Below are 25201 nucleotides of genomic sequence, written 5' to 3'. Positions count from 1 at the left end.
CGTCGTGTTTTCATTGTCATTTGTCTCTAGGTATTTTTTGATTTCCTCTTTGATTTCTTCAGTGATCTCTTGGTTATTTAGTAACGTATTGTTTAGCCTCCATGTGTTTGTCCTTTTTACGTTTTTTTCCCTGTAATTCATTTCTAATCTCATAGCGTTGTGGTCAGAAAAGATGCTTGATATGATTTCAATTTTCTTAAATTTACTGAGGCTTGATTTGTGACCCAAGATGTGATCTATCTTGGAGAATGTTCCGTGCGCACTTGAGAAGAACGTGTAATCTGCTGTTTTTGGATGGAATGTCCGATATATATCAATTAAATCTATCTGGTCTATTGTGTCATTTAAAGCTTCTGTTTCCTTATTTATTTTCATTTTGGATGATCTGTCCATTGGTGTAAGTGAGGTGTTAAAGTCCCCCACTATTATTGTGTTACTGTCGATTTCCTCTTTTATAGCTGTTAGCAGTTGCCTTATGTATTGAGGTGCTCCTATGTTGGGTGCATATATATTTATAATTGTTATATCTTCTTCTTGGATTGATCCCTGGATCATTATGTAGTGTCCTTCCTTGTCTCTTGTAACATTCTTTAATTTAAAGTCTATTTTATCTGATATGAGTATAGCTACTCCAGCTTTCTTTTGATTTCCATTTGCATGGAATATCTTTTTCCATCCCATCACTTTCAGTCTGTATGTGTCCCTAGGTCTAAAGTGGGTCTCTTGTAGACAGCATATATATGGGTCTTGTTTTTGTATCCATTCAGCCAGTCTATGTCTTTTGGTTGGGGCATTTAATCCATTCACGTTTAAGGTAATTATCGATATGTATGTTCCTATGACCATTTTCTTAATTGTTTTGTGTTTGTTTTTGTAGGTCCTTTTCTTCTCTTGTGTTTCCCACTTAGAGAAGTTCCTTTAGCATTTGTTGTAGAGCTGGTTTGGTGGTGCTGAATTCTCTTAGCTTTTGCTTGTCTGTAAAGCTTTTGATTTCTCCATCAAATCTAAATGAGATCCTTGCCGGGTAGAGTAATCTTGGTTGTAGGTTCTTCCCTTTCATCACTTTAAGTATATCATGCCACTCCCTTCTGGCTTGCAGAGTTTCTGCTGAGAAATCAGCTGTTAACCTTATGGGAGTTCCCTTGTATGTTATTTGTCGTTTTTCCCTTGCTGCTTTCAATAATTTTTCTTTGTCTTTAATTTTTGCCACTTTGATTACTATGTGTCTCGGCGTGTTTCTCCTTGGGTTTATCCTGTATGGGACTCTCTGCGCTTCCTGGACTTGGGTGGCTATTTCCTTTCCCATGTTAGGGAAGTTTTCGACTATAATCTCTTCAAATATTTTCTCTGGTCCTTTCTCTCTCTCTTCTCCTTCTGGGACCCCTATAATGCGAATGTTGTTGCGTTTAATGTTATCCCAGGGGTCTCTTAGGCTGTCTTCATTTCTTTTCATTCTTTTTTCTTTAGTCTGTTCCGCAGCAGTGAATTCCATCATTCTGTCTTCCAGGTCACTTATCCGTTCTTCTGCCTCAGTTATTCTGCTATTGATTCCTTCTAGTGTGGTTTTCATTTCAGTTATTGTATTGGTCATCTCTGTTTGTTTGTTCTTTAATTCTTCTAGGTCTTTGTTAATCATTTCTTGCATCTTCTCAATCTTTGCCTCCATTCTTATTCCAAGGTCCTGGATCATCTTCACTATCATTATTCTGAATTCTTTTTCTGGAAGGTTGCCTATCTCCACTTCATTTAGTTGTTTTTCTGGGGTTTTTTCTTGTTCCTTCATCTGGTACATAGCCCTCTGCCTTTTCATCTTCTCTATCTTTCTGTAACTGTGGTTTTTGGTCCACAGGCTGCAGGATTATAGTTTTTCTTGCTTCTGTTTTCTGCCCTCTGGTGGTTGAGGCTATCTAAGAGGCTTGATGGGAGGCTCTGGTGGTGGGTAGAGCTGACTGTTGCTGTGGCGGTCAGAGCTCAGTAAAACCTTAATCCACTTGACTGTTGATGGGTGGGGCTGGGTTCCCTCCCTGTTGCTGTGGCGGTCAGAGCTCAGTAAAACCTTAATCCACTTGACTGTTGATGGGTGGGGCTGGGTTCCCTCCCTGTTGGCTGGTTTGCCTGAGGCAACCCAACACTGGAGCCTACCCGTGCTCTTTGGTGGGGTTAATGGCAGACTCTGGGAGGGCTCACGCCAAGGAGAACTTCCCAGAACCTCTGCTGCCAGTGTCCTTATCCCCACGGTGAAACAGAGCCACCACTCGCCTCTGCAGGAGACCCCCCAACACCAGCAGGTAGGTCTGGTTCAGTCTCCCCCAGGCTCACTGCTCCTTCCCCTGGGTCCTGATGCACACATTACTTTGTGTGTGCCCTCCAAGAGTGGGGTCTCTGTTTCCCCCAGACCCGTCAAAGTCCTGCAATCCAATTCCCACTAGGCTTCAAAGTCTGATTCTCTAGGAATTCCTCCTCCCGTTGCCTGACCCCCAGGTTGGGAAGCCTGACGTGGGGCTCAGAACCTTTACTCCAGTGGGTGGACTTCTGTGGTATAAGTGTTCGCCAGTCTGTGAGTCACCCACCCAGCAGTTACGGGGTTTGATTTTACTCTGCTTGCGCCCCTCCTACCGTCTCACTGTGGCTTCTCCTCTGTCCTTGGACGTGGGGTATCCTCCTTGGTGAAGTCCAGGGTCTTCCTGTCAATGATGGTCCAGCAGTCAGTTGTGATTCTGGTGCTCTCGCAAGAGGGAGTGACAGCACGTCCTTCTACTCCGCCATCTTGGTTAATCTCTCCAGGTAAGTGGTTTTTTAAAAGTAAACAATGTTTCCAATATTGTACTATGAATGTGGCTATAATACTGTATGCCATAAAAATTTGATAATGATTCAGTCATTAGTGTATAGACTAGCCTACCATGAAGCAATCATATTGATTACACTAGGCTACCATAAAGCAATCCTATTGCTGCTGCTTTGTTTTCAATGCATGAATCATTATACCTGTAAATAAATATGAATTGCTTTTTCATATTATTTTTTCATTTCTGATGTCTAGTGTTAGCAATACCTTTAACATCTACAGTGTTTTGTATCATATAATACAATATTGAAGTGGGTATTAAATGATTCATTTTGTAAACAGATGACATAAACTTACAGTATCGATAAATACAGTACAGTACTGTAAATGTATTCTTTTCCTTATGATTTTCTTAATAACCTTTTTTTCTAGCTTACTTTATTGTATGTATATATAATACATAAACATACAATATATATGTTAATCAAGTATTTATATTATCAGTAAGGCTTCTGGTCAACTGTAGGCTATTAGTAGTTAGGTTTTGGGGGAGTCAAAATTTTTTGTAGATTTTCAGCTGCCCAGGGGGTCAGCACACCTCACCCCCGAGTTGTTCAAGGGTCAACTGTATAGGTACAGTGTAAGCTATTCTTTAGATCTTGAACTATTTAGCTTTTGATGGTATTCTGATACCACTGACTTACATATCATCTCATCAACTCTAGCATGAGCTCCACCTCAGAGAGAGGAATCACATTTCAACTTTGTTCCATTGACCACATCGTGGTATACAGTAGGAATTCAAATATATGTTGACTTGATTTGAAAGTAAGGCTGAAGGGCTTGGATATCATACAAGAACATTCAAGAGATCATCTTGTGTCATACAAGATACATACAAGACAGATTGGTGGACATGGGTTATTTTGTAATTTTAAAAAGTAAAGAGAAAACAAAAAGGGAGATGCCATAAATTCTTGAGCAATGGAGTGGTAGCAATAATGACCACCTTTTATAACTCTCATAACAGTTTACATGTCAAATGTGCTTTATCCTCAACAACCCTGTGAGCTGTGACTTAAAGAAGTAACAAGCTCATAATCATAGAGCTAGTTGGTACTGCTAGGACCATATCTTCTAACTCCAAATCCTGTGCTTGGTCCATTTCTCATAGTACTTTAGGAACCAAACTCTTGTTCTAGCAAGGATGTGCAGAGTGTATTCTTGTGGAAAGGGACTGGAATCTCTAATATGTTTTGTTCTTTAGAAAGTGAAGACATTGAATATATCCACAAGAGCAGAGTGGAGGATTTGGTTTGCAAAAGCTTTCAGGAATATCATGTATCATAACACAGCTTCTGAAATAATCTTAAGAGCCCACAGTAGCAGTTGCTAGCCATCTTTTGCAATTTTTATACATAATGTATATACTTTATCAGTGCAGCTATAGATTTTTTAGCAGGTCAAATTACCGGCTAATATATGATTCCTAAATATTTGTGGTGGCCTTTCAATTTGGCACATATACTCTCAAGGGCAATATAAAATCTTCTACCTAGATCTATTTGGTATGAAATTATGGCAAAGCTTATATTTTAAACGCTCAATATAGATTCTCATAAAATTGTAAACTTAAAGTACAAAATTATAATATATACTTTCAATACTTTAGATGATCATAGTCCAAAATTAACTTAGGATGTGCATTTTTCAGTTTTTATATATGTTTGTGCTTCCACTTAACTTAAGATAGATACTCAAAATGGAAGTAAGTCTGCTTTTAAAGAGACGGTAGTCGATCACGTTAGACTACAGGTTAGAAGTTTTCAATCTGTTATGGATTTAAAAGCTAAAGGTTTTCTCTCTTTTTTAAAATATTTTAATTGTTCTAGGCTGTTGGACTTTCAATGTTATTATGTTTTGGTCCAGACACATTAAAGTTTTGTTAATTTAAGACATAATCATCTAATCCTTTTTCTTCCCTTGGCATTTATGAAAATATATTTTATTAGTTGCTTCTTTGCAATCTGTAAAGCTCTGGTGCATTTTATGGACAATATTTTATGACTACAACCCAGTTCTCCACAGCATTTACTTTTTTTAAATAACACTCTGTATTACTGTATTATTGACTCATACCCAATTTATTACCTACTGTTCATAACCACCAGCTCTTTCCTTGTGGTGCCATTGCCAGTTCAGCATTTCCTTGTTCTATATTTGTGCATTTAATTATTCTCCCTTAGTGAGCCACATTACCTATCTTCACTGAATTTCATTTTATTGATTTCATCCCTGTTCTCCAATTAGCAACAACAAAAATCATAATATATTTTAATCTTTCTTTCCAAAACTAAAAAGCTACAAAACCAGCATTTACAGTATTATATCATATTAGCTCAGGAAGCCAAGATAGTTATATTGCATGAAAAATGCTCATTCTTCTCTCTTACCCATCAGGAGCAAGCTTTCTTGTTCTTTAGTTAACAATTATGAATTGTTATTACACAAGTAATTTTTGTAAAAAACAATTTTAAATAAAGGTAAACACAAAGAAATTTACTAATTTTTATTAATACCTTGTTTTCCTTTTATCCTTTCTTCCTTTTCTTCTTCCTCTTTTCTTTCTGTCTACCTACCTACCTAAAGTGGTAATAAACATGTAATTATTGTACACATAATTTTTGCAACCTGCTTTTTCACTTCAAAGTATATTTTAAAATCTTTTCATGTCAATAAATAGCTCTCTAAAGCATCATTTAATGACTACTTAAATATGTTACAGCCTGCTGACTTTTGAAGCACTTTAAAAATAATGACATACTAGACATATAGCATTATCATCATAAGCAGTTGAAAAATGTAAAGAGGAGGGACCGGACAATGAATCTAGAATTAGTGCAAAACCACTTTTTAGATGTCAAAAATTATGTTCTCAGTATTATTTATGTGAAAAAAGAAAAGACACTGATTCTCAGCCATTACTTCCCTCTAAAACTTGGTTTTAGCCATTATTAAACTTGGTCCTCTTCGAGAAGTACCAAAGATTATCACATTAGTCCAACATCCTGCTTGCCAAACAAGGCATCTTACATACTGTGGTAGGCAGAATTCTAAGATGGACCCCAAGATTACCACCTCCTGCTGAACTTGTTCTGTATAATCCCCTTTGTGAATATGATGGGATTTCACTCCTGTGATTAGGTTACATTACATGGTAAAGGTAAAGGGATCTTACAGGGGTGCCTAATAAGGTCCCTAATAAGTTGACTTTGAGTTAGATGAACACTATCCTGAGTGGGCCTGACATAATCAGGTGAGTCCTTTCAAAGAGAGTCCAGTCACCTCTGAAGGGAGAGATTTGAAATCAGAGAGATGCTCTCCTGCTGGCCTTGAGCAAGCCAACAGCCATGTCGTGAACTGCCTATAGGGACAGCCATGTGGCAAGGATCTGAGCACAGCCTCTGGGTGATGAAAGTGGTCCTTGGTTGATAGCCAGCAAGAAAATGGCGACCTTGTTCCTACTGGAACAAGGAACTAAGTTTTGCCAACAACCATGAGCTTGGAAGACAACCCTCATTTTCAGAAAGAGGCACAGCCAAGCAAACGTCTAGATTTCAGTTCTCTGAGATTCCAAGCAGAGCACCCAGCTAAGCTGTTGCCTGTACTTCTGACCATGGAAACGGTGAGATAATAAATTTATGTTGTTTTAAGCTACTTAGTTTGTGACAATTTGTTATGCAGCATAGAAAACTAATTCAGATCATGCCATTATTATTTGATCAGAAGAGACCTGCAATTTGGGTTGGGTTATTTCAACTCAAAGGAAAGGTATAGGGGATACTATGTGGCCGCAGGTCCAAGCTGCATTTTCTAATCCAGCTATATTTGTAGTAATGTTTAGATTTATATCCCTGACACCAGGGTCTGTTTTGAATTAGTTCAAAACTCAGAGGAGAAAGAAAACAAATAGCACTTTATGGAGAGATATCATTAATATACTTTCTGTTTTGAGCAAAAAAATTATCTCATTTTTTTCCCTCTCAGTAATGGAAACTTCTAATGGATCTAATTCTCATGATATATATTAATAGGTTTACTCAAAGACAGTTACTCTGCAGTAGCAGCTAGTAGGCACTAGATGCAGTTTTAGACTACACAGTTCATGCTGAAAGAGCCTAAGTGAGGTGCTTAATCTAAAAGTCCCTGTAAAGCCAAGTAAAACCTAGAACTCAACATCAAGCCAGCTTTAGGTCATCTTCACAAATTTGGTCCTCCAGTGTCTGTCCTAGGTTATTAGGATAACTTAGAAAGTTATCTTAGTAACCTAGAAGTTATTAAAAGTCAGCCAGGACATTTAATCAAGTATATAGATTTCACTGATAAAAATTCATTTATCAGTTGGTATTTTTTTTTTGAGTTGTTTTTTAAGTTAATTAATTAATTAATTAATTAATTAATTGTATGACTGTGTTGGGTCTTCGTTTCTGTGCGAGGGCTTTCTCCGGTTGTGGCAAGTGGGGGCCACTCTTCATCGCGGTGCGCAGGCCTCTCACTATCGTGGCCTCTCTTGTTGCGGAGCACAGGCTCCAGACGCGCAAGCTCAGTAATTGTGGCTCACGGGCCCAGCTGCTCCGCGGCATGTGGGATCTTCCCAGACCAGGGCTCGAACCCGTGTCCCCTGCATTGGCAGGCAGATTCTCAACCACTGCGCCACCAGGGAAGCCCTATCAGTTGGTATTTTAACATTATATTGTCTTATAGAAACTCTGAATAAACTAAGAGAGTGAATGAGTAATAGAAAAACAGGGTTTTTGAAACTTCAAGACAGAAAAGTAGTAAGAACACATAGTAATGTATAAATGAGTTTAGAATCAGTAGTGACTGGGAGAAAGTACTTGCAAATTATATATCTGATAAAGAACTCTATGCAGAGTATATAAAGAATTCTTAAAACTGTATAATAAGAAGGGAAATGACCCAATTTTTTAAATGGGCAAATATTTGAAAAGACCTTTCACCAAAGAAGATGCAGGAATGGCCAATAAGAACATGAAAGATACTCAATAGCATTAGTCATTAGGGAAATGTAAATCAAAACTACAATGAGACACCACTTCACTTCCATTAAGATAGCTGTGATAAAAAAGACAGACAATAAGGCAAGGATGTGGAGAAACTGCAATTCACAGTCCTCATACATTGCTGTTGGGTACATACAACGGGGCAGTCACTTTGAAAAACAGCTTAGCAATTTTTTAAAAACTTAATCTTACCAATAAGCAATTCCACTCCTAGGGATCTACTCAAGAAAATGAAATTCACACAAAGACTTGCACACAAATGTTCATAGCAGCATTATTCATAATAGAAATTACCCCAGATGTCCATCAGTTGGTGAATGGATAAACAAAATATGCTATATTCATAGAGTAAAATACCGTTAGGCAATGAAAAGCAATAAAATACATATACATACTACAACACGGATGAACATCAAAAAACATGCTAAGTGAAGGAAGTTGGCTGTAGAACACCACATATTGTATGACTCCATTAATACAAAAAATACAAAGAAGGCAAATCTATGGAGGAAAAAAGTGATTAAAGATTTCTTGGGGCTAAAAGTGAGAAAGAGGAGGAACTGCAAATGGGTTCAAAGGATCTTTTAGGGTGAAGGAAATGTTCTAAAGTTGGATTCAGGTAGTGGTTGCAAAACCCTGTTAATATACTAAAAGTCAGTGAATTGTATACTTAAATTGCATAAATTGTATGGTATGTAAATAAGAACTTAATAAAACTATTTTTTAATGTATCAGTCATGAATTGGACAGCAATCAATGTATTGTTGAAAGAAGTTGAATAGACAAAATATTTTTGAAGAGCAGTATGGCAATGTATATCAAGACTTTATATATCCTTTGACACTCCAATATTTTCAGGAACTTGCCCTACAGATATACTCATATATAAGTGTATAAAAATAGATGAACAAGGATCTGGCCTGAAATATTGTTTGAAATTTTAAAAACCTCAAAATATTCTGAATGTCTATTATTATGGTAATAGTTACATAAATTATGATGTATCCAGATAATGAAATACTATGCAGAATTTTTAAGGAAGAAGGTAGATATTTAGGTACTGTTTTGTCTAAGATATATTGTTAACTGAAAAAAATTATGTACCATGTATATGTTCCCACTCATCTGAGTATAAATTCACTCATGTAAATACAATATCTGAAAAGATATACCTGCATATTGTCTCTGAAAAGTAGGACTGAGGAGAGAATAAAGACCTTTACTATTAATTTACGTATATCTTTCTACTATTTCAACTTTCCACAAAGAACATGTATTAACCTTATTTTTTAAAAAGAAGTTAAAATTAATTAATAAAAAGCCACTAGGGGCTTCCCTGGTAGCTCAGTGGTTAAGAATCTGCCTGCCAATGCAGGGGACACGGGTTCAAGCCCTGGAAGATCCCACAGGCCCTTACACCACAACTACTAAGCCTGTGCTCTAGAGCCCACGAGCCACAACTACTGAGTCCATGTACCACAACTACTGAAGCCCGCGCACCTAGAGCCTGTGCTCCGCAACAAGCCCCCGCAATAAGAAGCCTTCACACCACAACGAAGAGTAGCCCCTGCTCACCACAACTAGAGAAAGCCCACGCGCAGCAACGAAGACCCAATACAGACCAAAAAAAAAAGCCACTAAAGAAAAAAAGCAAATTTAAAAAAGGAACCAGTTAGTTGGTCACCACTTGGGGATTAACAGTTAAATATATTGAAACTTTCTGAGGTAGCAAAAAGGAACCCTATATTATAGTTAACTTACCATTTTGGGAAAGGGTTATGCCAATAGCCTTTGCACTGGTTAAGTGAGGGAAAGGTAGCTTTTAAAAGTTTCAGTATATATCAATAGTATATGTCATCATGCAAGAGATTAAAAATGACTGATTCATAGATAGCACAATGAAGATACTGCTCTCAGAGGAACTATGGTCAATTTTCCACATCCTACTGATGGCGGTGATCTGTTCAGTATTGAGCTATTTTCCTCTCATGGGGGAAGTATAAAGAGACCATCTTCACTTCACTCTAAGTAGTAACAGCTACTATTTATTCAGTGCCTACTCTGTGCTGGGTACTTTACATATAAAATTATCTCTAATATCTCTAATATCTAATATCTCTAATATCCACATATCAACTCTGCAAAGTAGGAATTGTTGTCCTCTTTTCTTCATTTGAGGAAACAGGCTCAGAGAATTAAATTCCTTGCAAGAAGGTGCACAGAGAGGAAGTGCTAGAGAGAAGTGCTACAGAGGAAGCTGACGCTTCCACCAGGTCTCACAGTAAGACAGAACATCTCTCATGATTCCAACAGCCAAGCATCTTTACATCAGGTTCAAATTCTTACCTGTTCATCTACCTCTTGAAAACTGTCAACATCAGTACCGTTTGTTTCAGACTTCCCACATGTTCCACTAAGAGATGAGCTGCTAGCACTTATGCTACTTTCTGGGGTGCCTGTGACACTGTCACTGGCTGGTCGTGAAGACACAAAGAGGCTGATGTTATCAAAATCATCATCACAGAACCTGTTCTCGGCGTCCACCTTCTGCACTTTTGCTGGAGTGTAGGGTTTTAGGAAGGAGGAATACACATATCCTTTTATAACTGGATAGGAAATAGAAAGAAGAAACATGGTTATTTATAACTCTTTCCAAACAGTTGCATTTAGAGAAGGACACAGAGGCCCCCTGGGAAAATCTCAACTAGAAGAGAGGTGGAAGTTCTTTGCTTCTTATGCAAAAAACTTACTTCCTGTGTCAACAAGCCACCTGCTGGTACTCCCCAACGGATCCTTCTGTTCCATCACAGCCACCAACTCCCCTTCCAGAAGATTGATGTCATATTCTTGTGTAGCGTTGCACTTGCGCTTAGCTTGGTAGAGTTCCTCTGTACTGTACGTGGATAGAAGTTTGCAGCGGTGAGTGTCATTCTGACGTGGCACTTCCGGCTGAGAGAAGTAAGGAGAGATTTTGGTTCAGATAGATGTATAATAAAATCCACACAGATAAATATTGGTAGATATTTCTTCTCTGGAGATTTTTAAAATGTTGAAGCCATACATTGATTAAGGATTATTTCAATGTTGAGGCATAGATCAGGTTATTATGTGAAAGTATTTAGCTGAGTTATGCAGGGAAAGATTCTCTAGTTAGCACATGAGGGCAGTGTTGTAGAGAAAAAAGAAAATTTGGCTGAGAATACGAAGGCAGAGGTTCTAATCCTTCTTCGATGTTGAACAATTTTTTAATTCTTTGCCATGCTGTAGGCAATCACTTGTGTATTACGCACTTGATAAATAATATTTAATTAAGTAAATTGTACATGTGCATGTATTTTTCCGGGAGATAATATCAGTAAATTAGGCAGGAGTCAAGAGGCCTGGCCCCTGTCCCAGCTCTGCCACTAAGTGACTTTGAGAAAGCCACTTCATCTTTGCAAATTGGGATTCCTTATTGAGAAAAATGAAAGGTTTGAACTGTAATGATTTTGCTCTATAAAATTCTGTTCACTCATCCAACAGATATTTATAGAGTGCCTACCTTGTGTTAGGCACCATTTAGGCACTTGTTTTGTACACATCATGTACAAAACAGATAAAAAAAATCTATGACCTTATGGAGTTCATAGTATAGAGGCTAGAAATAGACAAGAAATTCTACATATAATAAGTAGGTAAACTATAGGATATTAGAATGACATAAATGATTTGGAAAATAATATATTATGATTTGATCAAGGCAAAAAAGTGATAGTCATCATTGTTATTGAATGCTACCAAACTCACCAGAATTTGCACAGTCTTCTTCTTTTCAAAACTAAGTTTCCTCTCAATAAATGTAGCACTGTTATCCTTCACAAAATTCAGATTTTGAACCTCTTCTAGCACTCGATTCTGAATTTCAGAGATGCTTGAAGCCAGCAGTGGTACCTGTAGTAGAAATATGACGTTCCCAGACAAATACTTAACCATATTAGGTATTGAATTTAGTAGATCTGTGATGAACAGTGAAAAAGTATACCATATTCCACAGCGAAAAATTAGGGCAACATTAAAACTCCTATATCAAAACCATCTAATTTGTTGTCTCCAGAAACCCCACAAAAATGACAAGGATTTTTTTTTAAGTTCAAGCCTAAATAAAAGGAAACAGAAGAGAAAAAATTACAATAGCAATAAAATTTTTGGAAGAAAGACTCAGTAATTGATGGCAGTAGTCCCCTCCAATGTGGTGGGGTGGTACAGTAGGAAGGAGAAAAAGGCTAAAACAAGAAACATTGGTTAAGATCCTGTGGTGGTTAAAACAAATAAGCAAATTCTTTGATATGTTTCCCATCAAGAGGTGGAGTCAATGTCCCCTTCCCTCAAAATTGGGTGGGACTTTATGATTGCCTCAATGAATAGAATGTTGAAATAAATAGAATAATGGAAGTGATGCTGTTTGACTTTCAAGATTAGGCTAAAAAAGATCATGCAGTTTCTGCTGGTTTCTCTTGGGACACTCACCTTAGGGAGACTTTAGTTGCTATGGAAGAAGTCCAGTTGCACTGTGTCCACCATATCAAAAGACCATGTTGAAAGATGGAACGGGGAGTGGTGGGGGTGGCAGTGGGATGGGTGGGTGTCTGTGGGGCCCCAGCTACTCCAGTCCCCAGCTGTTTGAGTCTTCTGTCATCTTCCCACCACCACTCTTAGAGGCCTGAGAAAGTCTTTGTGACGACTTCAGCCTCAGCTATTATCTGACTGAGACACTGAGAATGATTACCTGATCCCAGTGAACCCCAGAACTATGAGAAACAATAGTAAGAAATGACTATTGGTTGTTTCGTACCACCATGTTTGGTGTAATTTGTTATGCAGATATAGACAACTGGAATTGTTTTGAAGCAGTTGTATCCCCAGATTCTTTCTCCATTTCAGTGAATCTTGGTGATTGCTTCTTCCCTACCTTAGCAGAAGATGAACTTTTCTTTTCTGCAAATGGTAAAACAGAGAGTATCTAGACTGGGGACACTAGGAACAAATAATGGTGGGGAACCCATGTTAGAAAGAGGGTAATTAAGTGAGTGGATATAGACTGGACTCAGAGACCCTGCCAACCAGGCCTAGCAGTCAACCATTACCCTTTAGGCAGAAAACTTGAAGGGACATCTCTGGAGACTCTGACCAGCCTAAGAGGAAAGACCTAATGGTGCTATCATCAGGAGTTCCCAAATGAAATTGCAGTCAAATTGCTCTACACAGTAGTGGATGCTTAGAATTTTCAATGCCTATCTAGGTGCTCAATGCTGCCAATTAGTCCTCAACTCTTTATCAGTGGTGAATGATCAAGTATATCAGACATTTAAGGCATAACTATAACAAGAAAGAAAGAGTCTTATAAAAATAAAAGCAAACTGTTTTCATCTTAAGAAAGCCAAAAAGAACTTTCAAAAATTGAAATCATGGGAACAGAAATAAGAATAAATCAAAAGATGGGTTTGAAGATTAAGTAGGAAATTTTCTTAGGAAGTAGAGCAAAGCAATAAAGAGATAGAAAATAAGTGGAAAAAGATATAAGATTAGAGGAACAACCAGGAATTTCAGAAAGAGAGAAAAGAGAAAGGGAAGAGAGAAAAATCATCAATGAAATGTTCAAAGTTTCTAGAAGTGGAAGACATAAATTTTCAGGTTGAAAGGATCCCACAAAGCATCTGACACACCAAGGTTCATCATCATTAAATTTCTTTTGAATCTTGTATCAAGATTCTTGATACAAAGAATCAAGAACCAAAATGCACCCAGAGTTCTCAACAGAAACAGTGGAAGCTAGAAGACAATGGAACAATGGAATGCTTTCAAATTCAGAAAGAACAACTTAAAATTTTACACCTAGCCAAACTATCAATTAAATATGATGATTGTATAAAGACATTTTCTGATATTTGAGGTGTCAAAATATTAACCTTCCAATTTTCCTTTCTTAAGAAACTACTCAAAAATTTGCTCCCCCAAATAAAGGCAGAAAGCAAGAAAAAAGGTCAACATGGGATAAGGAAATGTGAGATCCCACACAGAAGAGAGGTAAAGGGATTCCCCAGAATGATGATGAAGTGTAATCCCAGGATTACAGTTAATTATGAGATAAAAAGGATAACCAGTTCTCTGAGAGATTTCTGCAAGAAGACACAATTAATAGAATATATCACACATCTGAATGTCTTAAGAAGTGATCTAGTCAAACTGGCAGATAAAGTTAGGCAAATGAAAATTAAGCTGATAAAAGACAAACACAATTATTAACTTTAAGAAAAACAGAAAAACTATACATAAAAGAAAAAATAATCATAGAGTTGTATTGCTGAGCTCTAACCAGCATTCACTTTGTGTGCTGAATATCTTTTGTTTTTCCAAATTTATTCTTTTTCCATTTCCATCCTGCTCTGTGCTCTGGAAGGCTGACCAGTATAGAGTGTATCAACAGCTTCCTTGCACTCTGTTTTCCAGATGGGTTCTTGCAATGAGAAGCACCCATAGGAAATCAGAATAAGGGAGGAAAGTGAGGTAAGGATATTTATTTCCCAATAAATTTCTTTAGTATTTATTGCTTTCTGTAGTATTGACTGATAGTCACAGATCCTGTCAGGTAAACCTTTTCACTTAGCTCTCTCTACACATTCCTATAGCTACTCCTTCCCCTTGTCCCTTTGAAGACTGGGTGTTTTAAGGCTCCTTCTTTTATTTTACTGTATATAATCTTTTAAGTTACACTTCAACTTTAAAAGTTTAAAAATAGGGGACTGATCAGAGAAATGCAAATGAAAACCACATGAGATATCACTTCATACCCACTAAGATAGCCATAATAAAAAAGACAGATGTGAGGAAATTGGACCCCTCAATCATTGCTGTTGAGAATGTAAAATAGTGCAGACACTTTGAAAAACAGACTGGCAGTTATTCAAAAGGTTAACATAGAGTTACCATATGATCCAGCAATTCCACTCCTAGGTATATACCCAAGAGAAATGGAAACATACATCCACTAAGAACTTGAATGTTCATAGCAGCATTGTTCATAATAGCCAAAAAGTGGAAATAACCTAAATGTTCATCAACTGATGAATGGACAAATAAAATGTGACATATCCATACAATGTAATATTATTTGGCAATAAAAAGAATTAAGTTCTGAAACACACTGCAACATGGATGGAACTTGAAAACATTATGCTAAGTGAAAGAAGACACTCACAAAGAACCACATGTTGTATAATTCTATTTATGCCACATGTCCAGAATAAGCATATATGTAGAGACAGAAAGTAGATTGGTGGTTGTCTGGGACTGGGGAGGTTAGGGGGAAATGTGGAGTCACTGCTAATGGTACAGAGTTTCTTTTGGGGGTGATGACAATATTCTAAAAATTGATTGTGGTGATGGGTTTCACAACTCTTACGAATATACAAAAAACATTGAGTTGTACATTTTAAATGGGTGGAGTGTATAGTATGTGAATTATATCTCAATAAAGTTGTTACCAAAAAAATGAGGCTGATTACACACTATTGTACAACTATGCAGTGGACTAATATACAGCTGTAAAAGAAATGAGGAAGCTCTCTATGTACTGACATGCATGTTAAAAGCAAGTTGCAGAATGGTACTATACTTTGCTAGTTTGTGTAGGAAACAAAAATATATATTTGCATTTATGTTTAATGGCACAAAGAAACTCTAAGTATATAAAAATGAACTAATATCAGTGGGGATGAGAGCAGGAGTTGGAGTGGTTTGGAGACAATGAGTATGGGACTGCTTACTTATTTTTATATAGTTCTTCCTTTTGAGCCAAGTAAATGTAGCACCTCTTTATTCAACTTAATTTAATTCAGAGGATAAGTTAAAAGTTAATTAAATATACAGTAAATAGTAAAGTAGGGACAATTAATTTTCCTCCAAATGTTGTCCATTAAATATCACACGAGCTGAATGATAAGTAATACACTTGAAATGAAGGGCCAAGAAATGAAGCTGATTTTTTAAAAATTGATATTAGGTTGTAAATATCTTTCTTCCTCTTCAGAAAATAATTATAAGGACTTCCCTGGTAAAGAATCCGCCTTACAATACAGGGGATGCAGGTTCAATCCCTGGTCAGGGAACTAAGATCCCACATGCCGCAGGGCAACTAAGCCCACGCGCCACAACTACTGAGCTCTGGGTGCCTCAGCGAGAGAGCCCACGTACCACAAACTACAGAGCCCACGTGCCACAACTACAGAAGAGAAAACCTGCACGTCACAGCTAGAGAGAAGCCCGCGCACCACAACAAAGAGCCCACGCGCTGCAGCAAAAGATCCTGCATGCCTCAACGAAGATCCCGTGTACTGCAACTAAGACCCAAGGCAGCCAAAAAATAAATAAATAAATAAATAATAAATAAATCTTTAAAAAAAAAAGAAAATAGTTCTAAAATCATACCCTAATGGAAAGCTAAGATATATACATATATTTATACATATATATATATTTCTTTTTTTTTTTTTTTTTCCACATGCACATCAGGCTTCTCTTCCTTGGAGGAAAACAAAAGCAAAACAAAGACTGGTTTGACTGATATCCTATTTCTGTCATTACACTGAGATGACCTTATTTTGGATCCATGTCTCAGTCATGGTTAACATTTAAAAACGGTTGAATGGGAAGAGAATACAAAATATAAGTTGATAAGCTTCAACATAGCATCAGGCAGATGGAGCTACATTGGTTCCCTCAATGAGGGGAGCAAAGCTGAAAGATGTTTGGTGTTTGAAAAGGAATTTCCAAAAAGAGCTCCAAGTGTATAAGTCACAGCACAGCAGCACTAGGAAAATTGATTTCACCTTCCTGTGGAGAAGAGGGATGAGGACCAGAACATTCTCTGACTGGCTTCAGCTAACATAGAAACCACACGCATGCACCACACTCGGGCACGCTATGAACAGGCTGCTTTGCACGGTGTGCTTTCTGACAGATTCCGTAGGCCAAGGTAGCCAAGTGCGGGCGCTGTGCTTACCGGCACCACCGTGGAATAAACCCTCTGGGCCACGAGCATCAGGTCCCTGAGGAGGGTGATGAAACTGCACAGGCAGTTCAACAGAATCTTCCGCGCGGCCCGGTTGAACACGTGGAGCTCTTGCACAAGCTGGGCGTTGAGGGCCTCATATTCCCTTTTGGCCAAGTCCGACTCATCCGCTGCCACCCGCTGCAGGTGGCTGTTGTAGTCCAGAAGTTTGTCATAGCGTTTCTGGATTAGCTTCTGGGGCCCTGGGAATAGGGACCGCAGGGCTGACAGGGGCATCAGGACAAGCTTCTGTAAATGAGCTGCCTGCCAAAAGAGCAAAACAATCCCATCACAGAAGGAGGAACACCCAATACCACATCTGGAGTTGTTATCAGTAGGCTTCCTTCCTCCCTGCAGGAACACAAAGGAAGGCAGGAAAGTATCTAGACAAGTTGAAAGAGCATGGGATCATTTTTTTGTCTAGCTAAACCTGTTCAGGGACTTAAAACAGCAACTCTAGACCCTAACGTTGAACCTCAAGAGTGAACAGGAAGAAGAATACAAAAGTTGAAACCTGCACACCCAAACTATGCTCCACCCTTCTCTCTACAGCCGTTGGTTTTGTCAGTGGGGTCACTTCCCTCAACACTTTCCCCTTCCCCTTCTTTCTCATCCCAGAGCCAACTGGAGCTTCTCCAGAACATGGGCTAGGGGGTAATCTCCACCTTTGACTACCAAGACTGCATAAGTTATTCACATATCATTCCCTTCCTTTGCTAGTAATAAAAGGAAGACAATTGGTCTTAGGAGAGGCTGTATCTTATTCCTCCCACATCTACCCCAATTCCCTGGCTACCCTGGTGGCTGATTTTGGTAGTGGAATCCTATCCCCTATACAGATAGTCCCCCCTTATTACGGGTATTTTGTTCCTCTTATAGAAATGACCAGAGAGTTATTGCTTCCTCTTTAAATACTTTGAAGGATTAAGCTGATGCTGATTCTGTGTCCTAAATTGTTATATTTTTAGGTCTGAGTCATTGAAAATGAACATTGTATTAATGCCTAACTCCATGCCAGCAACTGAGCACCCTAGATTTAATTTCTTCTATTTCTCTTTCCTCCCCTCTATTCTGAAGTATACTAGTATCTTACATTTGCTGACTGCCCAAATTTATCATATATGCTTGGGTGTCATGATTATGTTATGGCAATTTGGAAGTAGTTTTCTCTTTCGTACCCTGAAAGATGTTCTAGGGAATCAGCATCTGAGCAGCAGCTTGTATTAATTAAGTGACCTCTAGTAACTTTGTCTGAACTCATGGGAAATCTAGAAGAGGAGGGAGACCAATCTCTTATTGGCACCAGCAATAGTCAACACAGATTAAATTTGATGTCTAGCTTATAAAATAATCATTATATACCTGCAGACTATTTAATGAGTCCTTCAACTAAGCAAGGAATCTGTTTACTGTTCTGGGATAAATTACTGTGTTTGTGACATACTTGAATTCTACAGGTAATCTAATTACAAAATTACAATATAATTACAATATATAAGTCCTATGACCCACAGACATGAACCAGTTCATCTGTACCTGGGAATTATGGTTGGAACGAATAAGAATTGGATTTTATTCTAATATTCTGTGCTATACAAAATGTGTAGATAGGTACCTCTCATGATTAGATAAAAATAATTGCTCTGCCTTTAGATAGATTCGAGCTCTTAATATTTGATTTTTAAAAAGAGTTCAATATACCGTATCATAAAAAGGTACTTTTATATTGAGCTTTCTGATAATTATTTTAATTTAGCATAATTTATCATCCTGTGGTTTTATGCAAGGTAGGGAAGGACACCTTTCTTCATTCTGTCAAGTTCTGGGGCATGCTTGATGAAGGAGAAGCTATATACCATACTCTTCATGGTGTTCAAGAAATAGTTATTACCTTAACTAATGTCAGAATTAAGCTAGAGAGCAAACCCTTAAGAACTTTTCTAAAATGTGCTTACTGTAATTAAGCCCAGAAAACATATAAAGAACTAGGCACACTTTTTCTATTTAACATGTTGTAAAAACTGACTTTCTCCTTTCTCTCTCTCCCTTCCTTCCTCTCATCCATCTAATCTACCATGTTAGTCCAGATGTAATCGTGACTTTCCATTCCCCAGTGCCAGGAAAGCTAGATGCTTCTGGGTATTTTTCTACTGGAGTGGGCACTGTTGCAGTATCCCTTCCCAGGATTTGGAAATATGAGATGGGGGACGTTACTGGGATTTAGAGCCTGGTAGGAAAGCTAAACGTCCTCCAACACAAGGGTCACTCAATGAAGATTTGTCTGACCCCAAATGCCAATAATACCATTACAAAAATGCCAGTTTCAAGGATCTTCAAGATGATGGAGTCTATTATATCTTTTATATAATACTTGAAATACTACTATGAAATAATAATACCTGTGGAACACAAGATACTAAATTTAAGTTAGTATTACTTGGACTGGTTCGCCACCCAAATACTTTCTTGGCTCAAGCATGTTTTTAATGATTCCCAATCTATGTTTTATGATTCTGTATATTTTACAGAACTCTCAGAAAACAAATATTTTACCACAGAACAGAAGACATAATATATGACTCAAATAAAGCACTTTCTGAATAGGAAGGCCTTACTATCCAGTGAATAATATGTTAATAAAAGTCACATCCTCAGAAAGTATCTTTGCTCCTCATGTAAAAACTCTAGGTATTTCCAGAGACTCTTCTAAGAAAATCACATCTTTCTAACTTAATAAATCCCTGATACACCGTATGCAGACTTAAACTAAATATTGATTTTAAAAGCTGCACAGACACTGACTACCCTAGAAACACAGTCTGGAGCCCTCTTAAATTTTGATTATAGTAAAATCCTCACTAATCCATTTCAAAATATTTAGTGATAAAAAAATCTCCTGTTTAAATCTACTGATTTTAACATTAGTATTTGCTTTAGTGCATGTTTTATTTTTAACTCCAAAAAAATAAATGAAAAGCAGCTTTTCTCTTAACCCTACTATTTCATTTACATTCATCTGCGGGTATAAATAACTTACAAAGTCATCAGAGGGATTTGGGGCATTACTTGGAGCCTCTGAATAGCCCCTCTCCTCCTCATCTTTGTTGTGTGAAATCTCTTGGAGCTCCATTACACTCTGCAGAGCTAAAGGCATGGCATCCTGAAACCCAAGAACAAAGTTACCAAAAGGGCAAAGTTCTGAAGTGAGTACAATTAAATGTATCCCAAAAGTGCACTTCATCAACATAACTATTACCACTGAGAGAAAAAGAAAAAAAGGAAGGAAAAAATTTTATGAACACTTTGTACAATCAGGTTACCTATAACAATCTATTTCCTTACTTTTCCCCCATGTCACTTTCTCATACTGTTCTGTAGGTATGACATCCTCTTTTTTTTTTTTTAACATCTTTATTGGAGTATAATTGCTTTACAATGGTGTGTTAGTTTCTGCTGTATAACAAAGTGAATCAGCTATATGTATACATATATCCCCATATCCCCTCCCTCTTGAGTTTCCCTCCCCCCTCCCTATCCCACCCCTCTAGGTGGTCACAAAACACGGAGCTGATCTCCCTGTGCTATGCGGCTGCTTCCCACTAGCTATCTATTTTACATTTGGTAGTGTATATATGTCAATGATACTCTCTCACTTCATCCCAGCTTACCCTTCCCCCTCCCCGTGTCCTCAAGTCTCTTCTCTACGTCTGCGTCTTAATTCCTGTCCTGTCCCTTGACACCCTCTTTTATTAAGTGGAGTCCATCTTAAATTCCCTCTTTGGCCATTCTTCATCATTCAATTCTTACAGATCTCTTATTTTAAAAATCACTCTTCTTTGACTTATGTCTTTAGTTGTCTTTAATGAATTTAATCTTCTCTTTAAGAGAACATGCTCATACTTTTTCTGAATCAATTAGTGGAAATGGAAGACTTTTCTGTAGATATTCCCAAGAGGCACTGACTCCCTGAAAAGTGTATCAGGGACAGGGTTCTCACTGCCCTCTGTATGTTATAGCTATGTTTTGGTTTTCCTTTCACAGAAGGCAGTGCTTTCGGAAGAGATTAGCAAACCTGACTGCAAAATCAGCCTTTGCATCAGTTAATAAATAAGAAAAGAATGTGGCTTGTTGGTTATGTGACATAGAACCTTGTCTCCAAATCACTATGCCTGTCAACTTAATCTTCTGTTGGTGTGATAGTCTATCAAAGAATGCAAACATCTTCCAAAACAGACATCCAAGAGAAAAACTGGAAAATAGAAAGGAACAATTTATTAACTAACTTACATGTAATTCTACTCACATTCCATGTCTCATAGTCGTGACCATTGTCAGGATGTTGTTAAGGACACTATGTCCCCTTTATGAGATCCATCAGAAGAAACTCCTGACTGGTCTTTCTACTGAATATAATTATACTGTACTCCAGCTGGTTTGTCTAAGAAGTCAGTGATTCTCAACAAGGGCAGGAAAACCTAGGGGACTGGAAATTTGTGGAGGTGTTTTTGTCTTCTACTCTGATTGTGTGGGGATATTTGCATATTGTAGTTTATGATATTTTGTTAGAACATGTTTTCCTTGATATTGATTTTCTTTTATGTATACCTACCTACCTAAGGTTAAATTATCTATGAATTTCATTCAGAACTGTAAAGGGGGCATTACAAAACACTGGTTATAAAATAAATAGAGGTGTTTGGTTTGTCTTAGAATTGTGTGATCATATACCCCTTTTTGGGTTGGCTGATAGGTAGCCTACAGCTAAATTTAAGATGCACATGCGGGTTTTTGTGGGTTTTAGGGCATTTATATTATGCACTTTTAACTTTTTAACTCCTCTAATTTTATGTTATGTCTCCTTTTGATTTTCTTTTTTCTTTCAGGTCTACTCTTAAATTTGCAAATAGGTGTTTCAGGTACTGGAAAGAGATAATGTTAGTATAATCAAACAAATCACATTTCTGCCTTGTCTGCCGTTTTGTGTTAATTAACGCATCTCTTTTACAAAGAAAACATGCTGATGGTCCAGCCCTACGTGGCAATCATATGAACAAATGCCCCACCATATGGCAATTTGGATTGGGGGAAGGATGGAAGAGGTAAGGGAACAAAGAGCAAAACCCAAGTCTTTATATTGGCTTCCTTCACCAGCAGCTTGCAGCCTCCCAAACTTGATACAATAAGCGTCATCATATAAATGATGAACAGTCACATTTACTCTTCATAATAACCAGAGACATCAAGACCTTTTTGTGGAAACATTGAAAACGGTTGTGCCTTACCCACCTGTACGTGTTGAAGACAGAATGAAATGTTCTTCACACAGTGCCGCACAGTCTTTTCTAAAGATCTAAATAGTTTTTCTTCTCTATTAAAGGTATTGTCTTTCACCTAAAATATAGATGAAATTATTTATTTTTATAACTCAGAGGAATCTGGTACTTAAAAAAATCACAAACCGTACTGGCCCAGCACATTACAAAAAACTCCTTGTTGAGATGAAAACATTTCATGCTATGTTCTCTTTTTTTTAACATCTTTATTGGAGTATAATTGCTTTACAATGGTGTGTTAAGTTTCTGCTTTATAACAGAGTGAATCAGCTATACATACACATATATCCCCATATCTCTGCCCTCCTGAGTCTCCCTCCCACCCTCCCTATCCCACCCCTCTAGGTGGTCACAAAGCACCGAGCTGATCTCCCTGTGCTCTGCAGCTGCTTCCCACTAGCTATCTATTTTACATTTGGTAGTGTATATCTGTCCATGCCACTCTCTCACTTCAACCCAGCTTACCCTTCCCCCTTCCCTGTGTCCTCAAGTCCATTCTCTATGTCTTACGCTGACTGTCTTAACACAGAACTTTCTGTGTCCAGCACATGGCACAACTGATGTTCAAATAGTATAACAAAACCTCATGGTGCCGCTTAATTTGCTGTTCAGTTTTCACATTGCTTCACCTATGTCACGGTAGCTGTGGGATGTAAAACTTTTCTCTGCAGTTTTTAATAGCATGTATTATGTGTGTACTCAAATGACACTGCATTTGTGGCTCTATAAAATAATTAATAAAATTAAAATGAAAAATTAAGTTAAAATAAAAATTTGATCTATTGATTAGAATTTATTGTTTTGCTGATATGACTCATCCCAATTTATTTCACAGTGGTTATTTAGAAAATATTCTTAGGGTCTTGGCTAAAGAAATAATGATAATTCTTTATCAACTCAAATTTGAAAGATGATGAAAAATCTTAACAAAAACTGTTCTTCTGTTAGGAAAACTCTGCAGAGTTAAGATAGTGATCACATGTGTTCAGTTATTTTTTCGTTATCTTACATGTATACCTACTAGCATTCAGAAAAATATGCTTTTTTTATATGCTTGTGGCAACTTCTAGGAAGACACATTATTCTATCAATGATGAGAGGTATTTCTTGGTGTTCAAAAAGGCTACAAAATATCAGAACCAGCTTTGTGTTGGCAAAATCTGTGTGAACACACATCTGTTTTGTGGAATATTTTGTGTATTCTTTAGTTTGGTACTGGCTAATAACCGTAGCTGTTCTCAGTTCCTACATTTGTTAATTTAAGGTGGTTGACCTTAGAACTGAATGCATAGACTATGGTGACATTTTACTTTAGTAGTTTAAAACCCCTTAATATTATTTATCTAGAAAGCTTTTCATTAAACAGGCAGCATAGTTCTTTGTAATCCACACAAAATTCATCACCCTCTGCCTTAGCATCTCTATGCTCTGACCCAGTTTGAGGCATATAACAGTATGCTGGGCAGAGTTTTTAAAAAGCTGTTTTCAAGGACCAACTATTTTACTTTGTATATCTTGGCCGAGACCCACATGATGCTAAAGTAAGAGGTTCAAGGATCACACGATGAAAAATACTGCCTAGTTCTACTTCTTTATTGCCAAGCCTTCTCTTGTTGCTTTATTTTGTTGGAATATGCTGCTGTCCCTTTTCTGCCCTGCAAAATCCTGATTTTTTTTTTACGGACTTGCTCAACTGCCACCCCTGCTACAAATCCTCCCTCTAGTTCCTATTCTTTCCACTTCATAAAATTAATTGTACCCTCCTATGTGCTCTTACAACACTAATGATTTAAGTAATTTTCTCCACTGATGGATTGCAAACATTGGAGATGAAGTATTTTTTCTTAATATAATAATCACTAACATTTATTAAACACTAACTATGTTCTGGACACTTGTGCTAAAAACCTGTCTTCCATTTTCTCATTTTAATTCTCATACAACCCTATGGGTTAGATGCTATGATAAATCCCATTTTAGAGATAAAGGAACAGAAGTTCCAGGAGGTGTGGCAGAGATTGTGAACATTCCTGCTATTGACCTTCTACCAATGGTACCTGCACCTCTAGTTTAAGGTGGACACGGCTGTCCTGCTAGAGACAACCCTTTCCAGACTCCCTTGCAGCTGGCTCTGCCTTTGTAACTGGGTTTGGGCAAATAAGTTGTGAGTGAAAGTGATATGTTTCATTTCTGAATCTTAGCCTTAGAACATTTCCCTTGGGACTTTGAATGAAGACATGGCAGTGACCCAGCTTCAGTGAGGCAGATGAAGACCATATGTTTAGGAAACATCGCAGCGCAAAACTGGGGAAAACTGGGTTCCTGAAAGATCTTGTGCAGCACAGCCCATCTGAACTATTTTAAGAGAGAGAAATAAATGACTATCTGACTTAAGCTGCTATGTTTTGGAATCTCTTTGTGACAGCAGCATGGCCTTTACCCTAACTAATATAGAAAGTTAAAGAAACTTACCCATGTTAATAGTTAGGTCCAGGATTCCAACCCAAACCATCTGAATTTAGAATCTCTCTGCATTTGCAATCTCTAACAGTGTCGAGTAAGAGTTCAATACATGTGTGATGAATGGAATAGAATCTTCCTCTTGGGTAATAGTTTTATACCCTAACTCCACCAAATATTTCACTTGAGCTGCTGACAAGTGCAAAATTGACTGATTTGAGATTTATCTTTTCTACAGTCCAGCCTATGCAGCTGATTTTCTGATTAACAGTGAAATGCTTCATTGCTGACAGGACATCCTCTCGAAAGATTAAGGGGAAAAAATCTAATTAATATCCCTTCAGGCGACTTTAACTACAATTCACTTTTAGTTCACAATTGAAAAATATCAGAAGCTGATGATAAGTACATTAAAGACTGTAACAGCTTCTACAAGAGCCTGCTCAGAATT

General features: G+C 37.6%; 1 protein-coding gene across 1 annotated transcript in view; it reads right to left on the bottom strand.

The window, feature by feature from the left end:
- ARHGEF38 (Rho guanine nucleotide exchange factor 38) overlaps nt 1-25201 on the bottom strand; it is a 164889-nt gene that overhangs the window by 5112 nt on the left and 134576 nt on the right. The window contains exons 8-13 of the mRNA XM_059924208.1: nt 22244-22348; nt 19995-20117; nt 16910-17221; nt 11659-11802; nt 10623-10821; nt 10219-10478 (exon numbers count right to left, since the gene is read on the bottom strand). Coding sequence (XP_059780191.1) covers nt 10219-10478; nt 10623-10821; nt 11659-11802; nt 16910-17221; nt 19995-20117; nt 22244-22348 — 1143 coding nt within the window. The remainder of the gene's footprint in view (nt 1-10218; nt 10479-10622; nt 10822-11658; nt 11803-16909; nt 17222-19994; nt 20118-22243; nt 22349-25201) is intronic.

The sequence above is a fragment of the Balaenoptera ricei genome, chromosome 5 (assembly GCF_028023285.1).
Source record: "Balaenoptera ricei isolate mBalRic1 chromosome 5, mBalRic1.hap2, whole genome shotgun sequence".
Taxonomy (NCBI): Eukaryota; Metazoa; Chordata; class Mammalia; order Artiodactyla; family Balaenopteridae; genus Balaenoptera; species Balaenoptera ricei.
The sequence above is the reverse complement of the archived record's forward strand: the minus strand, read 5'-3'. Positions and strand labels throughout refer to the sequence as shown.